The 20,558-nt window shown below is 39.8% G+C and overlaps 1 protein-coding gene across 1 annotated transcript in view; it reads left to right on the top strand.

Moving 5' to 3' along the window:
- The window catches only part of LOC125129913 (calcium-binding mitochondrial carrier protein SCaMC-1), a 51,432-nt gene that overhangs the window by 20,180 nt on the left and 10,694 nt on the right, over window positions 1-20,558 (top strand). Inside the window, exons 3-8 of the mRNA XM_047785153.1 lie at window positions 370-457; window positions 8,518-8,629; window positions 10,420-10,578; window positions 13,141-13,293; window positions 17,046-17,153; window positions 18,591-18,758. Coding sequence (XP_047641109.1) covers window positions 370-457; window positions 8,518-8,629; window positions 10,420-10,578; window positions 13,141-13,293; window positions 17,046-17,153; window positions 18,591-18,758 — 788 coding nt within the window. The remainder of the gene's footprint in view (window positions 1-369; window positions 458-8,517; window positions 8,630-10,419; window positions 10,579-13,140; window positions 13,294-17,045; window positions 17,154-18,590; window positions 18,759-20,558) is intronic.

Consider the following 20,558-nt stretch of genomic DNA (forward strand, 5'->3'; position numbering starts at 1 on the left):
CCTAGTTTAATTGAATTTACCTCAAAGTCAGTCTATCTTGATTTAAATCCCAGTCTTGCTGCTGCTGCTTGTTATTTCTTGGGAAGATCACATAAAGTCCTCCGTGTCTTCTCTTTGAGATGGAATATCATTATTTTCCTACAAGGTTGTTGTGATTTCCGGATGAAATAATGTGTGTATACCTGTTTATGTCTTTGTCAGATTTTGAGTTTGTGTTGCCATATGCATTTAAGAAAATTTATAGTTTATTTAAATTCATAATTTTACCATAATCAGTTCAAGGCTCTCCCTTAAAAAATGAGGGATTTGAAAGTCATGATTTCTAAAGCCCTTATCAGTTCTGAGTTCATGATTTTTATTTTTTTAAAGGAAAAATTGAGGCTTCTGAAATTGTCCAGTCTCTCCAGATACTAGGTTTAACTATTTCAGAACAACAAGCAGAGTTGATTCTCCGAAGGTAAGTTCTTTATCTATTTGACAGCTGTTTTGTTTTGTTTTGTTTGCTTTTAAGGGCTGTACCTGAGACATGGAAGTTCCCAGGCTAGGGGTCGAATCTGAACTTCATCTGCCTGCCTACACTGTAGCCACAGCACTGCTGTATCTGAGCCACGAACTCAGTATCTGAGCCGCATCCTGTGACCTACACCATAGCTCAAGGCAGCACCGGATCCTTAACCTACTGAATGAGGCCAGGGATTGAACCCACATCCTCATGGATTCTAGTTGGGTTTATTACTGCTGAGCCACAATGGGAACTACTGATAATTGTTTTTTTTTTTACCTCATTTTTAATATCCTGCATTAGAGATGTGTGTTTGTAAGGGTGGCTTAAAACAACTCCCTGCACCTAACCATTCCTCACTATGTACTTTCCATATCTTTCTTCCATTCCTTCTTTTCATTTTGTATGTATACATACATATATAGGGGTGGGAACTATAAGTTCAGACAGGACATTTTCAAGGCCTTCTGGGGTGGTGAAATGGCGGGAAGGCATTAAATCTATGGAGATGGGGCCTAAAAGTTTTAGTGCTGCCTCTTTCCCATGTGGTTTCTAATATGATAGTAGGACTCAGTTTCAAGATAGTGAGTCTAGCAGATTATCACATGATTTAACCTGTAAATAACTGGATGAGAAGGACATTACGAAACACTCCTAGTTGACTGACAGAGAAACACTGATTAAAAAAAAATCCAATTTAAAAAATGGGCAGAAGACCTAAGTAGACATTTTCCTGAAGAAGACATACAGATGGCCAGTAGGCACATGAAAAGATGTGCAACATCACTAATCATTGGAGAAATGGAAATCAGAACTACAGTGAGATAGTCCACCCCACACCTGTCAGAATGGCTATCATCAAAAAAACCCCAAAAAAAACAAAAAAAACCCCAAATAACAAATGTTGGCCAAAACGTAGAGAAAAGGGAACCCATGTCCATTGTTGATGGGAATGTAATTTGATGCAGCCACTATGAAAAATAGTATGGAGCTTCTTCCAAAAAACTGAAAATGCAGTTATCTTATGATTCAGCAGTTCCACTCTTGGATATATGTCCAAAGAAAATGAAAACACTATTTTGAAAAGATACATGCACCCTAATGTTCATAGCAGCACTATATGTACCCGAGCCAAGATATGGAAGCAACCTCAGTGTCCATCAACAGACGAGTGGATAAAGATGTGGCGTATATATACATTACAATGAAATACTACTCAGCCACAGAAAAGGATGAAGTTTTACCATCTGTAACAACATGGGTGGACCGAGGAGGGCATTATGCTTAGTGAAGTAAGTCAGACAGAGGAAGACAATACTGTATGATATCACTTATGTGTGGAATCTAAAAAATATAACTAGTGAATGTAATGAAAAAAGAAACAAACACAGAACAAAGTAGTGGTTACCAATGGGGAGATGAAAGGGAGAAGAGGGCACCATTGGGCTAGTGGATTAAGAGGTACAAACTGCCGGGTATGAAATAAGCTGCAGAGATGTGTTGTACAGCACAGGGAAGCAAGAGAATATTCTATAATAACTATAAATGGAATATGATCTATAAAATTGTGAATCACAATGTTGATACTTAAATATAATAATTGTAAATCAACTATACCTCATGAGAAAAAATATGAGAAAATGCACATGCACGCACACCCATATCCACCCAAAGAAACACTTACTTAAACTTTCAGAAAACAGAGGTGCCAGTTGGAACAACATTGCCCAGGGCGGTCAGTTAAACTATTTAGTAAGTCAGACCTTTACAGACTTAATGTTTTACTTCACAGGAGAGAGTGATAATCTCTGAAGTCTTAAGTGTCCTTGAAGACTCTTTTGTTACACAGGGACTGATTTTTTGAGAAAAAGGTAACAGAAAAGGATGGTTACATTATATTAATATTCTCATGAATGTTTTGTCTTCAGCATCATCTAAAATGTGTCTCCCAAATGGCTTTATTGTCAAGTTTATCTCTTTTTATAACTACACCGGTAGCATTTCCCTCTTTTTGTCTGTTCACAAGTTCCTTTGTAAGCAGCTGCTTCATAGGAAGGCCCCAAGTCTCAGAGCCGTGTGTGGCATCACTTGTGTTAACAATGGGCGAGAAAGGCTTTGCTGAGGAAATGTAGGGCTAAACAGGAAAAGGAGGTAAAGAGCATTTTGACAGTCGGATATGAGGGTGCGTAATATTCTGCTCCTGAAACCACATTTCTCCAGGAAAGTGAGAGTTTTTCTCTGCTTCCCAGGCCAGAAATCATACTCCTGTATTCCTTTTCATAGCTTCTAAAACAATGCAAATTCCAAGCAGCAAGCTCCAGAAATAAATCACAGGTAATGCAGAGGGTGGGTGTTTAAAAGGTGCCATAGAATTCACTATACACACATTTTATGACAGCTCTTTGATATGTAATTCACATACAATAAAATTTCTTTAAAAATGTACGAGTCAGTGGTTCACAGTATATTCAGAGAGCTATGCAACCATCACCATTATCTAAATTTGGAACATTTTCATCAGCCCCCCAAAATAATCCTGTACCCATTAGCAGTCATTCCATCCTCCTCCCCTGCCAGCCCCCAGAACCACCAGTCTACTCTCTGTCTATGGATTTGTCTGTTCTGGATGTTCATTAAAAATGGGGTCATGCAGTATGTGGTCTTTGTGTCTGACTGCTTTCACTTAGCATGTTTTTAAGGTTCATCCGTGTTGTGGCATGGATCACTACTTCGTTCCCTTTTTTAGACCAAGTTATATTCCGTTGTATGTGTATATCACATCTTGTTTATGCACCATTCATCAGTCGGTGGACACTTGGGTCGTGTCCGCGTTTTGGCTGTTCTGAATATTGCTGCGATGACTATTCATGTGCAAGTTTCTATGTGAATGTATGTTTTCATTCTCTTGGGCATATGCCTAGAGTGGAATTGCTGGGTCATATGGTAACTCTGTGTTGAACTTGGTGAGGAGCTACCAGATTGAAACCGTGGAGGGGAGGGAGGAGTAATCGGGAGGACGGGAGTGACATATACACACCACTGTCTAAAACAGATGATTGACAGGAACCTACTGTATGGCTCAGGGAAGTATACTCAATAGTTTGTAATAACCTATATGGGAGAAAAGAATGGAGGTATATATAAATGATTCACTTTGCTGTGCATGTGAAACTAATACAACATTGTAAGTCAACTACTCCAGTACAATTTAAATACGTGAATGAATAAATAAATACAATTTTTGAACCACACACACACAAAAAAAACCCAACCAAAAAAAAAAAAAAGTGGCTGTGCCATTTTACAACCTTAGTAGCAGTGTATAGAAGGCTTAAAGTTCTTCACCTCCACCCCAGCATTCTTATTTCTTGATTTTAATCATCTCAGTGGGTATGAAGTGGTATCTGTAGTTGTGTTGATTTGTATTTTCCTGATGGTTAATGAATTGAATATTCTTTTGCATTGTTGGGCTGTCATCGTTTCTAGCATTTATAGTTGTTCAGTGAAAATACTAAAATATGTTTGCATTAGAAAGACCTCATCCCCCCCGCCCCCTGCTTTTTTTTTCTTTTTACAACCACACCTGCTGCATATGGAAGTTCCCAGGCTAGGGGTTGAATTGGAGCTGCAGCTGCTGGTCTATACCACAGCTACAGCAATGTGGGATCCCTGAACTGCATCTGCGACTTACACTACAGCTGACAGCAACACTGGATCCTTAACCCACTGAGTAAGGCCAGGGGTTGAACCTACATCTTCATGGATACTAGTCAGGTTCTGAACCTGCTGAGCCACTCTGGGAACTCCGGTTTTCCTATTTATGTGTCTCCTTTACTGCTCACATGAAACACTTCATTTCTGGAACTTCTGGTCACCAAATCTGTGGAGTTTTTTTTTGTTTCCCTACAACAAGCAATTCTCCCCAGCACCAGCCGGGTGTCCTACAGTTTAACTCAAATCTAACGGTGTCTGCCAGGATGTGGTGTCAGATCCCACAGGTTAAGGGCTTAGTTTCACAAGACTGCTCTCCACTTGAGATGCCAACCACCAGTAGTAGGTCCCCAGATTACCCACATCTTCTTTCTGACTTGGTGACAAATTAGGTGTTCCCATGACCTCCTCCCCCTTGGTTTGATTATTTGCTAGAGCGACTCATGGAACTCAGGGAAACATTTACTTAGGTTTACTAGTTTGTTCAAAGATATGGTGAAGAATATAGGCAAACAGCTGGACGAAAGGATACATAAGGGGAGGTCTGAGAGCGTCCTCAGGACAGGTGCTTCTGTCCTTGTGGAGCTGGGGTGCGTCATCCTCCCAGTGTGTGGATGTTTGCCAACAGGAAGCCCCCCCAAACCCGTGCTTTTGGAATTTTTATGGAGGCATCCTCCTGCAAGCATGATCCGTTACTCACCCCATTTCTAGCCCCTGTGTCCTCTTTGGAGATGTGGAGAATGGGGCTCAAAATTCCAAGTTTCTAATCATGGCTTGGTCTTTCCGGTGACCAGCTGCCATTCATGAGCCATCCGGAGTTGCCTCATTGGGACAAAAGATGCTCCTAGTGCTCTTATCACTTAGGAATTTACGAGGGTTTTAGGAGCCCTGTGTCAGGGTTGGGGTCAAAGATGAAATATTAGAACAAGAGGTGCCCCAGTGCTCTTATCACCTAGGAATTTACAAGAGCTTTAGGGGCTCTGTGCCAGGAGCAGGGACCTGAGACCAACATCAAATTTCTGTTATCTCACAATGTTTTAAAGGGCAGCATCTGATTGTGCTTTCAGTGGTGGAAATCATAGACCCTTCCTGGAGTGGTCAGTCAGCAGTGTGACTCACCTCCAAATGTCAGCTGCTTTTCTGCCATTGCACTGTCTCTTAGTGTCCCCCAAAACAAATTCGAGGGAGAGAAATTGAAATGGCTGTGACTCAGTCGTCCAAGTAGGAGACAGGAATCATGTGGTTGCAAAACAGCCTCCTCGTTCTACTTTATTATCAGTAGATGTGGCGGAGGAGCTGAAACAGGCAGTCTCTCCCACATAGGTGGGCTTTATCTTCTGCACTCAAGGACAGTCTGTTTTTCTTTTAGGCTTTTATTATCTCCATCCCTCTTTCCTGTCCTTGTCACTACCTCCCCCTCCACATTTATGGAGGATCTTGATGCTTGTCAAATGGGCATTTTTGCTTTTCCTGGAGTCCTAGGAAACTTTAGCTTTTGAGCTGGTGACTCCTCTTTCTCCTTAGCTTTAGTGTTTCTTGCCTTTCTCAACACCTGGGACTTTCATTCCATTTTGCTTGGGCAAGCCCACTCCCTCTCAGGATTGTATCATATCTAGAAACTCCTCCTCCTCTGAGGTCTTAAACCATCTGACCCTTCTTTCAGATTTTACACCGTCTTGCTCCTGCTTCCTTGCTTTTCGGCTTACAGACCTCTGGCCCCTTCCTTTCTACCAGTCCATCAATCTCCTCCTGATTGATTCCTTCTCCCACTCCTACTTGCTTCCCCGCCCCATCCTGAACCATCCTGTCATTTGTTCTCTTTGCCCCAGCATTTGGGCTATTAAACATTTCTAGGGAAAAATGAAACCACATAGGCCCAAGAATAACCAAGACGTTCTTGGACCAGAGAGAGCCAGGGCCCTGCCCTATCAGATATCAAGAGTTGTTATTAAGCTACGATTAAGACTTAGTGGTATTGCTACAGAGATAGACGAGTTGACAGATGGAACATACTATCCCAGAAACAAACGCATCCATGTTTGGGATTTGACATGTGAGAGAAGGAGCTTTGCAAATCAGTGGGAAAAGGAGGGACTATGCAGTAAATGATGCCGGTGCACCTGGTTGTCCATGCAGACAGAGATGGAGCTGCCTACCTACCTCACACCATGCACAAAACACAGAAAATAAACATAGAGTTACCAGAGGGGAAAGGGGAAGGGAAGGGATAGATTAGGAGTATGGGATTGACAGATACAAACTATTGTACATAAAATAGATAAGCAACAAGGATTTACTGATAGCACAGGGAACTATATTCAATGTCTTATAATAACCTATCATGGAAAATAACCCCAAAATTATATATAACTGAATCACTTTGCTGTGCACCTGAAACTAAAAAAAATATTGTAAATCAACTTCAATTAAAAAAAAAATAACCTAAATGTTAAAGTTACACTACAAGCAAAAACTTTAAGGGAAAAAGAAGAAAATATGTCTGTATCTCAGTGTAGGCAAGAATTTATTTAAAAAAATATGAACGTCAGTAACCACAAATGAAACAGTTGATCAGTTCAGCCATATTAAAATTAAGAGCATCTATTCATAGACATCATAAAGCAAAAAGACAAAAGGTATTTGCTAATTTGTAACTTGAATGATTAGAAGCAACTATATAAGGAACTATACGTATTTAAGAAAATGACATAACCCATTAGAAAAATGGGCAAAAGATATGAACAGGCATTTCACACAGGGAAAACATGAGTAGCAAATGAATATATTAAGAGATGCTCAACTTGGTTAGTAATTTGAAGAAAGATACAATTTAAGCCACCACGAGAGTACCTTATTTAAGAAGTTTGTCAGCACTAAGTGTTTTGTGGCTTTAACCTATGGAGTTTGGAATTCATATATTCATTCAATAAATACTTGGTCTGTGCCAGGCACTGTTCTAGACACTTTGACCATATCCATGAATAAAATCAACAAAAAATCATTTCCTTGTGGAGGATACTTGCACATGTATGTGTTGGAGGTTGTGGGGTAGGGACAGATGATAAACAATTGCATTAAAATGGAAAATAGTCATACAAATAGAGCTATAAATATCAGAACCCAGAAAAATTGTCTTGAAAACATCAGTAGTAACTATGACACTTTTGCAAATATGGAATATTAACATCTGTATTCTGGGTCAAATGAAAGTTTAAGTGTAATTTCACATATGCAGGTCAATGTTAAAAGTAGCACTGGAAAATACAATAAATGTCTGAAAATCCTATTTTATTTGACTGTTGTCTTTATGCATCACTATCATAGAATAAATATAGAATTTGGAAGAGACACCAAAACTTTTTCAGAGATATTCATTAATTCAGCATCTTTGTGCCAACTGCATTAGGTGCTGGGTCTGCAGTAGTGAACAGAATAGTCACAATCCTGGGCAATGTAGAGTTCAAATGACATTATTGCTAAGAAACTTCTAAAACAAGCAGAAAGTTAATGAATATCCAAGGCTACAATATATTATTATTATTATGTTTTTAGGGCCATATCTGAGGCATATAGAAGTTCCCAGGCTAGGGGTCGAATCAGAGCCACAGCTACCGGCCTGTGACACAGCCACAGCAATGTGGGATCCAAGCCAAGTCTGTGACCTATACCGCAGCTCAAGGCAACACCGGGTCATTAACCCACTAAGTGAGGCCAGGGATCGAACCCGCATCCTCATGGATACTGGTCAGATTCATTTCCGCTGAGCCATAAGGGGAACTCCCCAAGATATTAATTTTAAATGTTGAAGATAAGGTACCAAGATTTCTTAAGATTTGAAAGGCTCAATCACAAAGTTTGATTTTTTTTACATCATTGCTGATTTTTGTAGCTTAGAGAAAGTTAGAGAAGGAAATTGATAGCATATTTTGAGTATATTCCAAAGTCAGATCCAAATGTTAGAACATTAAGAACTATCTCCCTGAGCCAGTATAAGAAAAAAATGGATCACAAATCCATTTGTTACTACTTCCTAATTTTATCTTCTAGCTTTAGCATTTGATAGCTCATGGACTTGGAGTTTGACAGAGCACCAAAAGTAGCATTTAGAGAAATCTGTAATTTTAGAGTCCATTTTAATCTAAATGATTCAAACTAACGGATCATCCGATGCTTGTTGCCATTTCCAAAAATCTTATAAGAATATTGAGTTGGATGAGAAACTATCATTCTGCAAGCTGGCCAATAATGTCCGTTTTCTTGGTAAATTTTGTGTTGTTCTTTAATCAGTTTCTTTTTATTTTCAGCATTGATGCTGATGGGACAATGACAGTGGACTGGAATGAATGGAGGGACTACTTCTTATTTAATCCCGTTACAGACATTGAGGAAATTATCCGTTTCTGGAAACATTCTACCGTGAGTATGCTTCATGTATTAACTTATACAAATTTGGAGCTGTAAGCTATTGGTGTAGTTATCCAAGAGCACTCTAACACTGGTGGGCCAGGGTACCCAAGTCCCAGAAGCTCCTCAACTTATAGTATAATTCTACTTACTCTCTTAGGTGTATATTCAAAGTATCTTAAAAAAAAAAGCAAAACAAACAAGACTGTATAAACTTTGCAGATGTAGTTCCTGTTTTTACCATTCTCAAAATTTGGAAGAGGTACTGCCTTCCAAAAATCTCAAGCAGATTCAGCTTTTGTTGTCATTTGAGTGTTCTGCCATAGGGAAGTGTCACAGTTACAGGCTCTTACTTTTTATGATGATATAATAATAAATAAATAATAAAGAATCTCAGTATCTTGTGGTTGCTGAGGATCTGTTTCTTTGGCTATTGATAATGGTTAGAGAGTCCCTTCTGAAACTTACTTGTTCAGTCAACTGTGTAGATTTATCTCTGACATAAGGCACCTATAATACTAGTCATAGATGGTTAAGAAAACCTATGGCTCATCTACTCAGCATTGCTCACCCATCTCTATATTCCTCAAAACTTTCAAATTTCAATTCATTTCATTAATATTCTGCTGAAATAGCCTGGTGTAAATGAATTTCATTTTATTGTGTAATCTGTTCCTGAAAACAGTGGGAGCTCCTCGAGAGAGTTTTTATTTTTCTCCTGGGTTTGACTACTATACTTATTCCTGGGATTTCAGAAAACTTCATGTGCACTAAATGAAGCCTAGAGTTCACATTGCTCATAGTAAAAAAATGCCTAAACTTACCTAGAGCATTGTAGAATTATTGGTGATTAATACCTTTTCAACTGTGAATATAGAATAATACTATATTAGTAGTTTAGTTGCCTTGATAACCTTTATATTTAACTGAGGTCATTTATATAATCAAATCATGACCGGGTCTTTGGAGATAGTTGATAACATTCGAGGCTGTAATCATGTATCTATTTTATTGGTAGTAAAATGAAGAAACCGAGAGCTACTATACTGTAGCATAGCTCCTTACCCTGACACACTTTAACTATAAAATCTTTGACACTAGAACCATTTAAATAATAAAATTGTAAAAATATCATTATAGAATTTTGTTGCTGTCAAGCTATATATGTAAACTATAGTGATGTTTAGAGTAGATTGGAAGGTGGATCATTTTAAACAATACCTTCCTGTTAGCTACATTTTATATAGAATCTATTGCATGGTTTAAATGACAAGTCAGATTTATAAAAATATATGCAGACAGTCTGTATAGGAAATGAGCTGAGGGGTATTCATATTACAGTTTTTATTTAATTTTTATCTACGTATTTAAAGCACATATGATGGTATAAATTATAAGATGGATATAATTTTGAGGTCAAGGGCGTATCTTCGAAGAACTGACAGATTAATTTCTTTCTGTAGCTAATAAGGCTTCACTCTATCTGATAAAAGGCTGCCCTTTCATTCTGACTTAGAGCCAGAGGACAAAAGTTACTCTGAATCTACTAAGAAAAAAAGTTGTAATTGTTGATTTTGTAAATTTGAGATTAGTGTTAATTTTGTTTTTTGTGAACTGATCTTGCACTTCATTTAGCATCAATAGCCTACTTATAATTGCCTCCGTGCTCAAATTGGTTCAGTATAGTACTGAGGAATGAAGTTGATCTTAATGATAAGACATGATTCTTCTCTAAAACAAACCTTCTGGAATGATGTATTTTTAATTGAAGGAGCCTCGGGGTCTTTTTTCCATTTTAACAGGGTATTGACATAGGAGACAGTTTAACTATTCCGGATGAGTTCACGGAAGATGAAAAAAAGTCAGGACAGTGGTGGAGGCAGCTCTTGGCAGGAGGTGTTGCCGGCGCCGTCTCTCGAACAAGCACTGCCCCTTTGGATCGTCTGAAAGTCATGATGCAGGTGTGCCTTTGGATCCTGTGTCTAAGTTTGTCCTAAATAACCTGTGACAATGAGAAATACAGTGCTTTGAAAAAAGTTGAAAAATTTCTTAGTAACAGTCATACCTTTAAAAATCTCTCAATTTTATTGCTATTAATCCCAAATTCAGTCCATATATGTATTTCTGTCTGAACAAACCTTAAATTGTTGGTACCTGTGTGTGATGAACTTTTAATCTTGGCAGTCTGTGACTACTCCAAGTGTTTAATTAGAAAAGAAAATCTGGAGCTCCCATCATGGCTCAGTGGTAATAAATCCTACTAGTATCCATGCAGATGAACGTTGGATCCCTGGCCTCACTCATGGGTTAAGGATCTGGTGTTGCCACGAGTTGTGGAATAGGTTGCAGATGTAGCTCGGATCTGGTGTTCCTGTGGCTGTGGCGTAGACCAGTAGCTGCAGCTCCTATTTGATCCCAGTCCTGGGAATGTCCATATGCCACAGGTGTGGGCCTAAAAAGACAAGCAACAACAACAACAAAAAACAACAACAAAAAAACAACAATAAAAAAAAATCCCCAGCAATTATTATAGGGTTCTCCTTCCTTCTACTTTATATGCTTTCCCAAAAGAGGTTTTTGTTTGTTTGTTTCCTAAAATCTGGAATCTTGAAGCAGGGATGTAATTTTAAAAATTATTCTAAAGATGAATTTGGCAGAAAAAGACCTAGGTTTATAGACTGACTTTGCTCTTCACTAGCAGTGTAGCCTTAGTTGGTTAGAATGGAAAGAAAAGAGGAAAAGGAAAGTATTGTTATTTATTTGGTGCTCATTGTAATAACCCATTGACTCCTCTAGTAACCCTGCAAGAGAAGATTTTATCCTCATATTATCTCTGGGGAACACGAGGCTCAGAGAATTAAATAATTTTTCCTTTACAATAAATTAGATGAGGAATGGAGTATTTTTGGCCCCAAAGTGCATGGTTCTCACATTGAATGGAATCCCTGAGAACTCATTTTCCTTAATTCTGGAATGGGAATAAGAATACCTGACAAAGGTGGTTGTAAGAATTAACCAGGGTAAGGTATGTGAAAATGCCTGATACATGAGAACACCCTGCTAGAATATAGTAATTGCTTAAAAAAAGGTTTTTAAAGGTTGTATTATTCTTATGGTCAGCACATCTCAAAAATATATTTTGGGGTAAAGATACTGACTTTTAAAAAACAGGAGTGAGAACTGGTGTGTATTTTTTTTTTTTAATTGTCTTTTTGCCTTTTCTAGGTCCACTCCTGTGGCACATGGAGATTCCCAGGCTAGGGGTCTAATCAGAACTGTAGCCACTGGCCTGCACCAGAGCCACAGCAGTGCAGGATCTGAGCTGCGTCTGCGGCCTACACCACAGCTCCTGGCAATGCCGGATCCTTAATCCACTGAGCAAGGCCAGGGATCGAACCCACAACCCCATGGTTCCTTGTCAGATTCGTTAACCACTGAGCCACGACAGGAACTCCTGTATTTTGATTTAGGAACAAAAGAAAATTGAGAGCTTGAATAAATATTCATCTCTTCCTTAGGCATATTTTATTGTGAAATTTATGTAAAATAAAATGGATATATCTGGATGTTAGTTCCTACAATTTTGCTTGGGGTTGGGGGGGTGGCATTCTCTAAACTACCTTCAGATTCAGTAGTTCACAGAACTCACTGGAAGCTTTTATACTCATGGTTGTGGTTTATTACAGAGAAAGATACACATTAAAATCAGCTAAGGAAAGAAGAGCATAGGGCTCTACTCAGGGAAGTACCAAATGCAGTTTCTGTTGTCCTCTGCCCAGAGAGTCACACTGTGGGATTTCCTGGCATCAGTGTGTGACAATATGCACAGAGTTTTTATTGTGTCTAGACCTTTGGTCTTCAGCCCCTTCCATCTTTTTTTTTCTTTTTTCTTAATAGTAGTTATTCTTTTCTTTTTTTTTTTTTTCTTTTTTATGGCTCCACCTGTGGCATATGGAAGTTCCTGGGCTAGGGATTGAACTGGTGCTGCAGCTGCAGGCCTATACCACAGCCACAGCAACACCAGATCGGAGCTACAATTTTTATTTTTGTTGTTAGGCTGTGTGCATTCCAGTGTCTAGGGCTCTGCTAAAAACATAATATCCACATTGTTTTCAGACACATTTGTATTTCTGTGAGTATTATTTCTTGCAGGGAGGGATAATGTGTTACTTCCAGAGTATTTTTCTAATTTTTCTCAGCAATGAACTTGCTCATGTTCCAAAAGGTATTCCATAGCCTAACAAAGAATAATTTGATTTATATTATCTTTTGAATGTTTTCCTAATTTTAATTTTGGTCCTGTCCTCTCTGCCTGCTTTCCTCCACTGAGGATATTGATTTTTCTATGTTTTAGATTCAGAGTCAGGCCTCTAAACTGGTGGTAATAATTCTTTGCATCCTATGTTCTGTTTTCAAGTGCATTAAAAATAGTATTGAAGAAAAGAGAGTGGTTTCTATGACTACTTTGGAAGTAGTAATTAACATGCCACCAGTATTTTATAACATGATGCTTTAATTTGTAGGTCCATGGTTCAAAATCAGAGAAAATGAACATATATGGTGGCTTTCGACAGATGGTGAAAGAAGGAGGGATCCGCTCCCTTTGGAGAGGAAATGGTACAAATGTCATTAAAATTGCGCCTGAGACAGCTGTTAAGTTCTGGGCATATGAACAGGTAATTGTTATCATCCATGGAATTTATTAACAAAGAGGAGTTAATCAACTGGTGGAATAACAGTTAACATGCAGCACTTTTTAGATTATTGTTTTAGCTCATGAGACTTTTCTGCATATGCTCCATGAGAAATTTCCCTTACAGAAGATCAGGCTAGATACACTCAGAGACTCCTCTTGACTAAATTCTGAAATTCTGAATTTCTGACCTTTGTGTTCTTTCCTAAGTAGCTCGTAAAGGCAGTGGAGAATTATAGCTTATTCATTTTGCATTCAGAGGAGACACTGCACATTAACATAAGTCTTTATGAAAGTATCCCATCCAACATCTGGAAGGAGAACTTTTTGAGTTGAAGTCCTCTGTGCAATTTGACATTGCTGTAAAACTGAGTTGAGTTTAGAGTGAAAGCTCCATGAAGGCAGGGGGCTTGGCTTTTTCTCCATGTACTCCAGCACTTAGGGCCTGGCACGTGGTAAGTGCTGAGTAAGTGTTTGTTGAATGAGTGAGTGAAGGGATAATGAAGGAGTGCATGTACCTCTGAATCAACTTCCCTATTGACTTAGATTATGTAGGATACTTAGATGTTAGGATACTGCTTCAGCATGACATGGTATTAAGAGGAAATACAGTAGTGGGTTTTAGAATTTGGTTTCTTTTTATGGTCATTAACAAAATTATCTAGTTAAGGCATGCGTAAAATTGTTCTTTCCATTTTTTCTTCCATCATGGTTAATCATAGAGAATAAGAACTTTGAAACTTAATTCCACCTTATAATTTTTATTATTTCAAATAGATTTTTTATTGTTTTGTAGCGTGTTTTTTCTTGAGCAACAGAATACTGTTAAGAAGATTACAAAGTCTAGTGGTGTCTTGACTTAGGAAATAGAGAAGCAAAGAAAAAATTCAATAAAATCTAGCCTCCATGGCTGTAATTAGAGCCTGTCTTTGGGAAGGATATTTTCCTTCAGTGAATGTTTAAGGAAGCAAATCACGACTACTAAGAGGTAGTGTTTCAGGTACCTGTAAGTGAGTCTGACCACCTACTTAGATTTTATGAAGGAAAGCCAGAGCCTAAAATAAATAAGTATTCAAGTATAAAACCATTATTCCATGTGCGGAAGTCAGTATTTTTGAAAGTCCGCGTTATTGCAAAAGCAAACGTGCATACTGCACTTTGCGACTTGCCTGGCTGATTCTTCTGTTGGACCCTGTCAACAGGTATCCTTTGCTTCCATCCAGCCAGACTTCTTTCTGAGCTCTTGTCACCGTATTCTAACTTCTGCATGCTAACTTTCTTTAGAGATCAAAAGAAAGCTCTCTGCACAGTGTGGCATAGTGTTCTTGTGGTCCCTGGGCCCTATTTTGCATGTCTACTTTCTGTCCCCTGCTGAAGGTCCACTTATCCCTCAGGACTCTCCCAAGGCCAGCTTCCTATGAGAAGCATTTCCTAAGCATCCCACCCAAAACCAATGCCTCCCCTGCCCAGCTTCCTAAGAGCACTGGATTATAGAATGTTCACTCTTCCACCCATTGTTATTCCCAGTGAGTTGTAAACCACTTTGGGAATAAATATTATGCCATATGTATTCTCAAATTTCCTAGTGTATGTAGCTAGCTCACTTCTGGATTCAGGTAGGTCTTGTTCACTGAATAACTAAAAGCTTAGAAAATGAAGAAAAGGGTATTTTCAGCCTGGTATGTAGCCCTTTTAAACATACAAATTTAAAGGTGTGGTCTGTTTCGGTTGTCATTACCATGGCAGTGCAGTTGTGTCAGTGACAGGGTGGCAGGTGTGGTGTAATATTGTCATGGTTTCAGCTGCCATCTGTGTGCTGACTGCCTTCCATTCTAACATTTCCCTCCTCATCTCCACCTGCACGTCCACCCATGCCCTGCACATCCATGCGTCTCCACTTACATCTCCCAGGGGTACCTCAGACTTGGCATGTCCACAGTGCAGCAGTCACCTCTCCACCACCGCTTGCTCCAGTGACACACTCACACACACACACCCACATGTTCCACTCCTCTACCTATAGGTCATATGGTGGTGAACATTCTTCCAGACTTTCCTGGAGTTATTTCCTCCGGGAAACCTTCCCTTTATTTCCCTCTGTTGGCACTTTGACATTGAATTCTGATTATCTCAGTACTTAACCTCTCTTCTTATTGAGAATGTGAGCTTCCTTAGGCGGTATTTGATGGGTATTTTGAGCGGAAGCAGCAACCTGTGGACAGAAATGTAGGCACAGGAGAGCATCAGTCATGAAGAAAGCTGCAGGTGGTTCACAGGTTCATGTGTAATCAAGTATATTTCTGGGAAGATAACAATGAAAGGCTGGACAGGTAGGTGGAGCCAAATGCAAAAGGAAGTCTAGATTTTATTCTCAAAATGGTGAGGGGGATGTTGAAGCCTCTTATGTCTGGGAGTGAAATGAGTGTATTTACATTTAAGAAAGCTCAACCTGGAAAAAGATTAGAGATGTATTGGAAGAGATTGAGGCTGTACTAGACGTAGGAAGATTATTTAAGGAAATATTTCAGGAATTCACATAAGAAATGATGAGTACCAGTATAGGGTGATGGCTCTAGTGCTTGGAGAAGAACTGAAATGAGCTGAAAAATAGTTGGGGACATAGAAACAACAGAACTCATTGTGTGGATATGGAGGTGAGAAAGAGGACTTAAGGATGATTCTCTGGTTTCTAACTTGAGCAACTAAATACATAGATAAGATGATAAGAGGAATAGATTCTGAGGTAGAACAACAGGTGGCATTGTGAGCCTGCTGGATTTGAGCTATGTCTGTGACACATGCAGGAGTAGTTCTGGAGAAGCTTTGTTCTTCAGTAGAGAGGGCGTGATTGAGGCGAAGCCTTTGGCGTGGATCACTTGGAAGGCTTACAGAATGAGAAGAGTTTTAGACATATACCCAGGGAGAAGTAGAAGGAGAAATCTGCAAATACCTAGAAACTGTGAACCCTTTATTAACCTCGTATGTTCTTTGCATCTTGGGAAGAATGCTATGACTCTGCTTTTAGCAAAGGAGCTACTGCGTCCCCTCTGTGGACCATCTGTGTTTTGTGGAATTCTGACTTGAAAATCGCTGTCCAGTAATTTTCAGTATTAATTCCAGTAAGGCTAATACATTAGCCTTCAAGCCTGGCTTTTCTGTAGATGTTATTACTGTAGTGGATGCATTTTGAGACACATCACATTGTCAATCAATTGATTTCTAGAATCTGATGTGTATTTAGTATTGTCTAAGCTTGGGGCTGCCAGTAGCAAAATCCTGTACACTGGGTGCTTGAAACAACAGAAGTGTATTCTCACAGTTCTGGAGCTGGAAAGTCTGTCATCAAGCTGCTGACCAGTTAGGCTTCTGGTGAGTGCCCCGTTGCTGGCTTGCAGATGGCCACCTTCTCACCATGTGCTCACAGGGCCTTTCCTTGGTGCATACATATTGAGGGAGGCTGGCGGTGGAAGAGAGGATGAGAGTAAGCATGTGTATGAAAGAAAGAAAAAAAAGGTAAAGAACTCTCTGGTGTCTCTTGTCATAAAGACTCATCCTTATAAGACCCGATCCAACCATAGTTACCTCCCCAAGGTCTCATCTCCAAATACCATCGCAGCGGGGGTTACAGTTTCAACATATGAGTTTGTAGCAGCAGAGAGCAGGGGGTAGGGGAGAAAACAGTATAATTCATCCTATAGCAGGTATTAACATACATTTAAAACTTTATTTACACAGTACAAGAAATTGCTTACTGAGGAAGGACAAAAAGTAGGAACCTTCGAGAGATTTATTTCTGGTTCCATGGCTGGAGCAACTGCACAAACTTTTATTTATCCTATGGAGGTGAGTACCATTGTGAAGTCTGATTGCATTGATGGTGGTTGTATTGTTATCTAGTGTAACAAATTATCCCAAAATTAACAGTTTAAAGCAACAGGTATTTATCACCTCTCAGTTTCTGTGGGTCGGGAATCTGGGCATAGCATAGCTGGGTCCCTGTCTCAGGGTTTGTCACAGCCTATAGTCAGGTGTCAGCCAGGGCTGCAGTCACTGCAAGGTTCAGCTGGGGGTGGGTCTGTTTTCAAGCTTACTCACGTGTGTGTTTTCAGCTCTCCCTAGCTGTTGGTTGGAGAGAGTAGTTCCTTATCACGTGAGCCTCTCCATAGGATGCTTGACTGTCCTCACAACATGGTAGCTGGTTTCTCCAAACCTGTAATCAAAGAGGCCACCCAAGATGGAAGCCACCCTCTTGGGACACGTCTGTACTCTATTGGTTACCCAGACTTCCCCGGGTAGAGTGTGGAAGGGGGCAGCCCAGGGTGTGAATACCAGAGGCAGGGAGAGTTGGGGGCCGTCTTGGAGGCTGGCTGCCACAGTGTTGGTAAGAATTTTAACACCCATTCTTCTCCAAGGAGTTTTGGAACCGTAGAATTTGATTAGGTGATGGCCATCCTAACTGGACATCCTTCCATTAGAGCGTAGGTTAGCGAACCATGGACCTGTGCACTGTTTCGCACAGTTCTTGAGCTAGGAACCGTTTTTACATTTTACCTTTTAAAAAATGGTTTCAACGACAACAGCAACAGCAAAACAAAATTAAAGAATGTGCAACAGAGACCTGGTATTTTAGTCCTGCCAAGACTGAAATATTTACTTGGTAGAAAACGTTTGCCAACTTCTGCATTAGAGCAAAAATAATATTGTGGATGTGGATATTTTTATCGATATGACAGAGGGCTTCTACAACTGATAAAACCTAAGTGTGAAATACACTTAATTTTCCCCTTCACGGTATTCATATTAATAGCTCTCCTTGCAGGCCTCTTAATATGATTGTTCATATTCCTCTACACACCCCTCAAAAAATATCCTAACTTCATACCTCAGTTCCCTCTTAATAGCATCACTTCCCAGCCCCCTGCTGGCCTCATCCTGAGTTCCAAGCTAGAAAAACAGGAATCATCCTTTACCCTACCATTTCCACCATGCTCCATATCTAATTGATCACAGTCAGTTTTTTAAAGACATCAGTAGACTGTCTTCTTTTTCCTCTGCCACTGCCCTAATTCGGATCCTCTTTGCAATAAATGGGTCTTCTTGGCTCTGGTCTTGGACGCTCAACAGACATGGTATATGAGAGCAAACACATCGGTGGATTGGACAGACATTTCGGTGACAGTGTATGCTGGGTATTTGTTCTCTGTAAAAGTACTTCTTTTGCATTCCATGATGATAGCATTAATATGAATAATACTATTTGTCATACTCTTTCATAACCAGGTTCTGAAAACCAGACTGGCTGTAGGCAAAACTGGACAATACTCTGGGATATTTGATTGTGCCAAGAAGATTTTGAAACATGAAGGCATGGGAGCTTTTTACAAAGGTTATGTTCCCAATTTATTAGGCATCATACCTTATGCAGGTATAGATCTTGCTGTGTATGAGGTGAGTTTGTAGCAATCTTTTGAATCTGAAAATGCAGTTAAATAGTTCTCATTGTTAGAATTTGACTTTCTATAGACAGGTACATATATACCAGGAAACAGTTTGGGACCAAAAATAGATTCAAGGGTGTGCTTTTTGATCTTTCTTTTCAAGTTCCTTGCATATGCGCCCCCATACCCCTGTAGTCACTTTTGTATTAGATGTCGCTGCGAATTATTTTTATTAATGGAGGAGAATAGACTCACATTAAGATATAGTTGTTCACATCTCTAACATGATCTACCAAAAAAAATTAAATGGATTAAAGACTTCAATGTAAGACGGGATACTATAAACTTCTAGAGGAAAACACAGAACACTCTTTGATATAAATTGCAGAAATAATTTTTTGGATCTGTCTCCTAGAGTAATGGAAATAAAAACAAAAATAAACAAATGGGACCTAATTAAACTTAACAATTTTTCCACAGCAAGTGAATCTATCAACAAAACAAAACAGACCAAAAAGACAGTCTATGGACTGAGAGAATATATTTGTGAACAGCTCTAATAAGGTACTAATTTCCAAAATACACAGATTTCTCATGCAGCTTAATATAAAAAAAAACAACCCAATCAAAAATGTAGAAGGGAGTTCCTGCCATGGCTCAGTGGATTAAGAATCTGACTGCAGTGGCTCAAATTGCTCCAGAGTGAAGGTTCGATCCTTGGCCTGGCAGAGTAGGTTAAAGGGTCTGGCATTGCTGCAGGTGCAGTGTAGGTCACAGCTATGGCTTGGATTCATTCCCTGGCCCAGGAACTTCCATACACAGTGGGTACAGCCATAAAATTTTTTAAAAAGTGGGCAGAGGGGGAGTTCCCGTCGTGGCACAGTGGTTAACGAATCCGACTAGGAACCATGAAGTTGCGGGTTCGATCCCTGGCCTTGCTCAGTGGGTTAAGGATCCGGCGTTGCCGTGAGCTGTGGTGTAGGTTGCATACGCGGCTCGGATCCCGCGTTGCCGTGGCTCCGGCGTAGGCTGGCAGCTACAGCTCCGATTCGACCCCTAGCCTGGGAACCTCCATATGCCACAGGAGCGGCCCAAAGAAATAGCAAAAAAAAGACAAAAAAAAAAGTGGGCAGAGGACCTAAATAGACACTTGTCTAAAGAAGATATACAGATGGCCAACAGGAACATGAAAAGATGCTCGACATCACTAATTATTAGAGAAATGCAAAGCAAAACTGCAGTGAGAGATACCTCACTCTTCAGTTAGAATGGCCGTATTAAAAACTCTACAGGGAGTTCCTGTCGTGCAGCAGAAATGAACCCGACTAGTGTACATGAGGATGTGAGTTTGCTCCCTGGCCTTCCTCAGTGAGTTAAGGATCTTGTGTTGCTGTGAGCTGTGGTGTAGTTGCAGACACAGCTTGGATCCCACGTTGCTGTGGCTGTGGTGTAGGCTGGCAGCTGTATCTGTGATTTGACCCCTAGCCTGGGAACTTCATATGCCCTGGGTGTGGCCCTAAAAACAAAACAAAACAAAACAACAAAAACCTCTACAAATAAAAATTGCTGGAGAAAGTGTCGAGAAAAGCAAACTCTATTATTGGTGGGAATGTAAATTAGTGCAGCCACTCTGGAAAACAGTGTGGAAGTTCCTTTAAAAACTAAAAATAGAGGTACTGGTACCTGACTGGTATCCATGAGGGCTTGGGTTTGATCCCTGGATCTGGTGTTGCTGTGGTATAGGCTGGTGGCTACAGCTTAGATTCTACCCCTAACCTGGGAACCTCCATATGCCTTGGGTGAGGCCCTG

Source organism: Phacochoerus africanus, chromosome 6 (genome assembly GCF_016906955.1).
Source record: "Phacochoerus africanus isolate WHEZ1 chromosome 6, ROS_Pafr_v1, whole genome shotgun sequence".
NCBI lineage: Eukaryota > Metazoa > Chordata > Mammalia > Artiodactyla > Suidae > Phacochoerus > Phacochoerus africanus.